Source organism: Euprymna scolopes, chromosome 27 (assembly GCF_053919585.1).
Source record: "Euprymna scolopes isolate OS-2025 chromosome 27, ASM5391958v1, whole genome shotgun sequence".
In the NCBI taxonomy this organism is placed as follows: Eukaryota; Metazoa; Mollusca; class Cephalopoda; order Sepiida; family Sepiolidae; genus Euprymna; species Euprymna scolopes.
Genome location: NC_136508.1, coordinates 3,989,141 through 3,998,103, shown reverse-complemented (window position 1 = coordinate 3,998,103; position 8,963 = coordinate 3,989,141). Strand labels below are relative to the sequence as shown.

At 34.6% G+C, this 8,963-nt stretch overlaps 1 protein-coding gene across 1 annotated transcript; it reads right to left on the bottom strand.

The window, feature by feature from the left end:
* Positions 1-5,400: 5,400 nt before the first annotated feature.
* LOC145248639 (uncharacterized) lies at positions 5,401-5,829 on the bottom strand. The gene has a single exon (XM_080110314.1). It carries the CDS (start codon positions 5,827-5,829, stop codon positions 5,401-5,403), a length of 429 nt encoding a protein of 142 aa, XP_079966440.1.
* Between the last annotated feature and the right edge of the window lie 3,134 nt (positions 5,830-8,963).

Genomic DNA, 8,963 nt, shown 5'->3' with positions numbered 1-8,963 from the left:
ACGCATATATACATACATACGCATACACACATACATATCTGTAAACATACACACATATACATAAATAGATACACAATGAATAATACACATACATACGTATACAGACACACATACATACATACATACAGATATACATACATACACACATATAAAAATAAATACACACATATACATACATATACACATATGTACACATATGCACATATATATACATACACTTACCTACATTTACATAGACGTACATAAATATGCACTCATACACATATACATACATGCACATACATACTTACATAAAGACGCACATATGAATACATACACATACACATGCATACATCTACATACATACGCATATGCATAAATACACATAAACACGCATATATACACATACACACACATGCATATATACATATACATACATACACACAGAAACATATATACAAATCCATATATAAATACATATACACATAGATATACACACTAATACATACAAACGTATATAAACATGGGTGCGCATATACATACATATATACATAGATATATATTTAGCTTTGCACGACAGCAAAAGCTCTCTCTCGGTTAAAAATTTTGACATCCAGCAACAAGCAGGAGCAACATAGCCAGCAAGAAGTTAAACTGCAGACCAGCTTAATGCGGGTACTGCTCTCCCGCTTTATGTTTTTTAACTCAGAGATTTACTTTTCCAAGAGGGGTTGCCTTCACTATGGCTTACGGGAGCCCTCTCCACCCCGAATACACATGGAAATAAACACATGCGTACATACAGATGCACTCAAAAATACGTATGCATGCGCACACACGTACAAGCATAATCACAAATATATGTTTATACATACGTACACATACACATATACATGCAAAATACACATAAATAAACATTCCAAAAGTCATAAACGGTAAGTGCTCAGCCACTGGACCGTTTTTGTCCCTTTTCCTTCCTGATTTGATTTTTTCTTTTCTTTTTGTAAATATATCTTGTTGTAGCCTAATACATCTGCAACACATGACAATAATGTTGATCAACTAACACATAAATTTGCCAATAAATCAACGTACCAACGAGAATACAGTCCAAAAATATACATATGTACATACACACATACATACATGTATATTATATATATATAGATACAAACATACATATATATTATATACATATATATATACATATATATACATATATATAAACATATATATAAACACATATCTATGCATATATATTTGCATATAAATATATATATAAACATATATACATATAAACGTATATACACATATATACACACATATGTGAACATATATGTATACATATATATATATATACATATAACACATATATACATGTATTATACATATATTTATACATATATACATATATATATACATATTTATGCATATATACATATATATGCATATATATCCATATACACATATATACATATATATTTACATGTATATAAATATAGATACGTATATACATACACAAACTTATATACATAAATATTATATACATATATATGGATATATATACATATATATGCATATACATAAACATATATACGTATATATACATATATATACATATATATAAACATATATATGTGCATGTATATACATATATGTACACATTTATATATATATATATATATAAACATATATATGCATATATATCCATATATATATACATATATATATATATATTAACATATATACCTGTATATATATATTTGTACATATATATATACATATATCTGACGTATATATACGTATATACATAGATGTATACATATATTTATATCTACAAACATATATATGCATGTATATATATATATACATATATATATACTAGCAAAAAATACCCGTCGTTGACTGGGTTCAAAAACAGCCTTCAGAATGTGGACTCTGATTTATGAAAGTACTACGGGGGAGTACCCGGCGTTGCACGTGTGTTTGTAGGTGTGTGTGGTTGTTAATGAAACCCCAAGAATTAGCGAAGTAAAAAAAGAAAACGTAAAAACGAACGTTTAAACTTAAGCGTGAGGTACCCGGGGGTGGGTGTAATCAAAACATCGAAAAAAACACAAAAAGGAACGTAAGGCAAACGAACGATGTTAAATGAAAAAATCGAAAAAACAAAAAAGAAAACAGAAAAACGAACGTTAAAACTAAAACTCCACCAAAAAACACGTTAGCGGGGGGGGGGGAGGAGTCACCCGGCGTTGCCTGAATGTTTGTAGGTGTGTGTGGTTGTTAATGAAAACCTAAGAATAAGCGAAGTAAAAAAAGAAAACAGAAAAACGAACCCGTTGGTGTGTGGTGAGGGAGGTAATCAAAAACTTGAAAATAAACCCACAAACAACTAACGTAAGGCAAACGAACGATGTTAAATGTAAAAATCGAAAAAACGGAAAAGAAAACAGAAAAACGATGGTTAAGACCAAAAAAAAAACACGTTAAATATGGCTTAAATAAGCCTCTTTTGATATTACAATTTAACAACTCGGTGGGTAGCCAGGTGTTTTTGGGTGTGTGTGGTCGGTAGGGGGTGTTAATGAAAACCTGAGAATAAGCGAAGTAAAAAAAAAATCAGAAAAACGAACGTTACGTGAAAAATGGCTGAAATAACACTGGTGTAATATTAAAATGTAAAAAATCGATAAAAAAGAAGATATCTTGCACCACGATTCGAACTCAGAACGTTTTGATAATGAACCACCACTCTAACCAACGTAGCTAACACAACGTACATGAAATTTAGCCAGTTCTTCAACTATTTAAACTAAATAAGGTTATGACGTCATCTGACGCATGCGTAGAACCGGTCGTCGTCATGAGATGACGGGTTTTGTTGACTCCCCCCCCCGTAGAAAATTGTTGATTTCAGGGTGAAAATTATACGTTTTTGGCAAATGTGTCGATATTTTTCGGGCGAAGGTCGTAGCTTCAATATGATACCAAGTTTGTCAATTTTTGTTCTGTCTGTCGAAAGTTTTTAGCGGACACACAAACTTACATACATACATACACACGTTTTCGCTATATATATATATATATATATATATATATATATATATATATATATGTATATATATATATAGATGATAGGTTATGAAAGAAAGGGTTGTCAAGAAATAGCTTATTTCAGGTATGAAAACCAAAGCAACATATGGTGAAAGTAAAAATAAAATAGATAACCCCCATAATTTATTATACCATACCTGTTCACACTGAAACACTTATCACAATATTCTATATTAAAAAAAAACTTGTTAAACTTTGTGACATATTTCCATTCTATGGAAATCAGGCGCGAACGAACACCCCATAATTTTATTATACCATATTTATTCCAACTGAAACATAATTATCAAAGTATACTTATGCAGATTGATATGGAAAGTCTTTTTTAAAGTGTGTGCTTATTTCCATTCTATGAAGGCCAGGTGCGAACGCAGACCCCACAATTTTATTGTACCATTCCTATTTAAGTTAAAACATACTTATCAAAGTATTATTATGTACATCTATATCAAAAACGCTTGTAAGCGTTTTTTTTTTAATTCTATTTTTTTTTATTTCCATACTTTGTGGACCAGGCGCGTACGCAGACCCACAATTTTAATGAATCATCATTATGCCAGATCAAACATACCCATTCCTGTGTCTCGATACATCTTCTATCATTATGTGATCAGTGCTCTATAACAGTCAACCATATAGGAGCCTATTCGTGACCAGACACACATACAGACGTTCAGCTTTATATATATATATATATATATATATATATATATATATATATATATATATATATATATATATATATTCTTGGAAGTTCTTAACCTTTAAAACTATACCAAAAATATTTTTTCATTCGTTAGAAAACTATTTAATCAGTAATTCATTTAATCATTTGCAATCACTGCATCATCTTGCTCTGTCGAATTCACTATAGTACCAATAATGATTTATTTTTAGGGATCATCAGTAGTTTACCATGAAACACTGTTTCGAGGATGTAAAAACAAAACAGTATATTTCACCATTGCTCCCCAACAATGTTGATCAAACGCCACCTTCCTTAAGAAAACATGTTTTAAATATTATATCTTGTTTTCTATTTTTTTACTTCATGTAATAATGATAAAAATTAATGTTTTTACCTGTGAGGTTCATCTGTTTCAAAATTCAAAGTGGATATATTTTTTTTAATTCACCCGTCTTGCATTTATAAGATTAGGATTAATCCATTTGACTACTTACCGCCCTCACTATGATTAGTATTTTGAATATTTACATTCTTATTTGTTGAAAATATAAATATATATAAATGTTACAAATATTTATAATTTTATACTTTTTTTTAATAAATACATTTTATACATTACTAATATAATTTTGAATTTTCTTAATATATTCTGGGTAATTTTATACGATTTAAAAGCACTAGGATAACGAACAAATGCTTCATTTAACTTTTAAAATATTTCATTTTTATGTCCACCCTCTTTTAGCATCCTTATTACTTAGCTGGTGGTATAAAATCTATTAATTATAAAGTAATGCGAGCTGTTCTCGGAAACTCTGAGGGAAACTTCTTTGGTCTTCCGATTCATCAGCTTGATGAGGAAAAGGGAAGACAACTACAACAAGACAGCTGCAATTTACTTAATAAAATGTTCTCAACAGCAGGAATTTACTGCTGAATTGAATTACCTGCGGAATCCTATGGTAAAGCCTGCAACTAATAGGGTTCAGGCACTTGATCTTTTTCTGCATGAGGAAGGGTTGATCCGCTCGCATTGTTAGCTGGACATTTCTTCTCAGATTTCTTATGAAGTTAAGAATCCCTTTTTGCTGGGGAAGAATCATCACCTGACCCGACTTGTGATATTAGACTTCCATCTTAAATATTCCCATCTGGATATAGGGTCAACCTTAACGGAGTTGAGATGTCGTAGCTATTGAGTACCTCAAAATGCACAAAATGCCCTGAATTCCTGCACAAAGTGTAAAAGATACACATCTAGGCCGGTGCTGCATGGGAACATGGCCAATCTACTAACTTCTCGTGTCGAATTTGAGGTTCCTTATAGGAATACTGGAGTGGACTTCACAGGACAGTTTTGGGTGAAGGAGGAACTTCCTCATCCCATTGCACACCTCGCTTCCATATTCTCCCACCAAAATCATACTCCTTATAGTCACGGGCAGGCAAAGAGATAAAGGATCAAATAACTTTGCCGATTCCGAATGATTTTCACTCTTAGCAGATGCACTCGGATCACACTTAACAGGGGCAGTGGGGAGCCTTTCGGAAATAGGACCATACCGGTACCCGAGCACCATCTCCCATCCGGCCTCATGAGTACTCAATGTACCATCTTATCTCATCTCCTTCCTAAGGCTGTAGCAGTTTGAGTTACATGATTGTACCACAAATCCACCTTCCTGCAATCGCTTCCTAACCTGGGAATACAGCCTTACAACCTTTGCCAGGTCAGACTCAGTCACCATCAGGTTGTCGACATAGAATTGGTTCTCCATCGCAACTCGACATTGCTCAAAAGGATACTGGGCTGCGTGAAACTTCAGGATACTCCCCAATTTAAAGGGACTCGAGTTGAATCCGAAAATTAGTGTGGCGTACCGGAAACATCGAAGACGATCATCATCCTTCACAAAAAAACAGAACCTGTACTTGTCTGCCTCCAGTGCAAGGCGAACCATCAAAAACGCTTTCCTAATGTCTGCAATCAAGACAAACTTATTCGATCTAAAAGACATTAACAAGTCCAACATATCTCCTGTCATATTCACACCAGAGGATGCAGCCTCGTTAAGAGAAGCAGAGCCACCGACCTTCAAGCTACTGTTAAATACAGGCCTGATTTTAGTAGTAGCTGAAAACGGGCCGATGAGGTACCCATAAAATGTTGAGGATCCACCTTTATTTCCTTAATTGCTGCTGACGGAATACATTTACATACTCTTGGTACAGCCCCTTTTTCTCTAGGATCCTGACCACATGATCAAAAACGTGCAAACAATAGTATGATGAGAAGGAATTAAAGCCAGATTATGTGCATGCCAGGGTAACTGCGCGTGATATTTCTGATCCCTTAATGTTATAGATTCCTGGAACTGCCGAATCATACCCTGATCATATCCTGAAATTTCCTCTCCGTCCTGAATGCCCAACGACTCAATGTTGAACATTTTCTCCAATCCTCTTTCCACCTTGCTAGAGAGAAAGACATCCACCCAGGGGTCTGCATAGGAAGGATCGGCTTCCAGGAAGAAGCAAACATGCGACGATTCCACTTGGAGAGTATTCTCCATTACTGGACTGAACAGAGTAAAATCTCTTGAAATAGGGACAGAATTTGTAGGAAAAAGTGGCTATTTCACCAAAGAGAATCAAACCTGCAGGAACAGTAAAAGCCCTACCCCCAAACAAGGCACCAACTGTAAGGGACCCAAATACTGTACCAGATCCAGACCCATAATTCCACCTATAGCCACCAAATAAGTGCCCGACTTAAATTGCCCAGCCAGAGAACATCCAGTTGTTTGAACTCTTCCAACAGCAAATGCCATTTTTTTAAATATGAAGATAGGTCGAAAGAGTTGGCAACCAGCACCGGAAAGTGGCCCACATGACCAGACCCTAAGTCCACGTCCAATTTCACCTCTCTGCATATTTGCTCACATTCTCCAAGAAGGGTAGTCAGCCATAAATGACAATCCAAATTGTCAGAACTCAAGGAAACCAAGGAGTGCAAAACATCCCCAGACAAATACGTTCTTCACTACCAGTATCTAATAGGTAGTTTATAGAGATAGTTCTTCCTCCTCGGCCGAAGGTAACACAAATTAGAGGAGGTAGTTTACTCGAGTAACCAGAAGGAGACTGACAATCTGAATCTATGCGGAAAGAAACATCTCGGGTTGTAGTGGCTCTAGATTTTGAAACGATTACCCGAGAATTGTTTCGATGGATATCCGAAGAACCAGGCAACCCGCCGCCTTTAATTGGCAAGCGCTTGATAGCCTCGCTGGTGTCTCACATCAAAACTTACAGAGAAGGAATTCTAGAGCCGCATAACTGAATAAGCTCTCCCTTCAATGCTCTCGGAAATTTAAAAAAAAAGTATTTGGGCCATTAATCGGACCCCCGCAGAACCATCCTCAGAGAAATCACAATCGAGAGAGTTGGGCAGTTCTTTCAGAATGGAAGCTGCAGATGAAACTACCAAAATCCTCATAAGAACTCTCCCCCTTGGGGGAGAAATCGATAATATCTTGGAATATCTTATCGATGATATCACTAACATCTAAATATTCTAGTTTTAATACTGCAAGTAAGTGTTGATAATTTGTATCGACGCAACTTAAGTGAATAATCAGCAGCAGCTGTCTCCCAGACAAGAGAGCATTTTAAAAAGTGTAATTTTATCTGCATCATTTGGCATGCCTGTTGCACAATTTTCAAATCCTGATAAGAAATTGTAAAAACTCATTCTATCGTTTTCCATTTCACAACCACTTACCGTTGGTCCAGTGATTTAACCTTGAGGAAGTCTAACAGTGAATGATGAATGAGCTTTATCCATAGAAGGTCCAGGCGTATAAGGAAGGGAAGTTCGCTCCAAATATCCACTAGCCTCTGGAGATCCTCTAATTTCTTACGTATATTCAGCTGGTAACTTAGCCAATCGGACTCCATAATCTCTCTTTCCTCTTCGGAGATATAGGAAAGTTGCAACTTGCAGATGGAGATTTAAATTTCATTGATATATTCCAAAATTTCTCTGTGGAATACAGAAAATATAGCAGGAGTAATCTCTGTGCCACGGGACAAACGAAGCCTATCCTTCGTTTTCATCTTCAGAATGGAAATCTGATTACGGTGTCGCTACCTGGAATCTGCCACAGCTGAAGTATCAGGGTTTCCATATCCTTTTACGGGTAATTGAACAATTTCCAGAATTGTTACTAATTGCTGTTTCTAATGACGTTCAAAGTTCCGTTAGAAATTGTGTTGAACTGTTGTATTTTTTCTCAAATTGTTGAAAAAAAAGTCATATAACTGAGAGTAGCTAACCTGAAGTGAGGTTGCGAACAATACAATCTTCTTCCCGACCTTCTTCTTAGGTCTCGTAATTTATTTTATTTTTATTAGTTTACATACATTAAATCTACAGAATTTATTATGATCTTCCATATTTTTCATCTTGGATATGTTAATTTACCTTTTCGTTTATTCCCACTTTATTTCGATTAGCGATATTTTTCTTTTGAATTTTTTTGCAAGACATTATTATAGTAAGGGGATTTTTTATCGTTGTTCATATTGTATATGCTTGAGTTTTCACTCTATAATTTCTATTTAATAAATGGGTAAAATCCGAACATAAGCAAGATTTCCGCTTGAGTACAAATTGCAATTTCCCCCGAAAGCTAAACATGAAGCCATACATCTTCATTGAAAAAATATTCCTTTAACAAATGAACACGATTTCCAGTTTGTTTATAGTTGTGCTTTTTGGTCTTTTTTTTTTTTTTTTTGATAGCATTTAATATTTACACTTTAATGCAAGAAATGTTCAACTTCTCTCCAGAAAAGAACAGATCGTTTTAAGTGCAATGGAAATATAAAATATAAAATCCCTCCCTCGTAATCAATGCACGTCTTTTATATTGGAATGATGATATAGTCTGCTTTTCTTAACAAATAATCACTCATCAAGACCCAAAGGCAACTAGATAGTGAGTTAACACCAGGGTTTAGTGAAGGTTTTATTACTTTATGCGATGGTTTAACAAGAATATGTTAACATTTGATGTGAACTTATAGTCTTTTATCTGGAATTCTTGCTCGTCGCATTATGTTCCACGTCTAGGTCTCAGAAAGATGGATTACTTATTGAAACTTGGTTGAACTC

What these genes read in the sequence shown, in the direction of transcription:
- LOC145248639 (XM_080110314.1), bottom strand. Translation starts at nt 5,829, where the DNA reads ATGACAGGAGATATGTTGGACTTGTTAATGTCTTTTAGATCGAATAAG.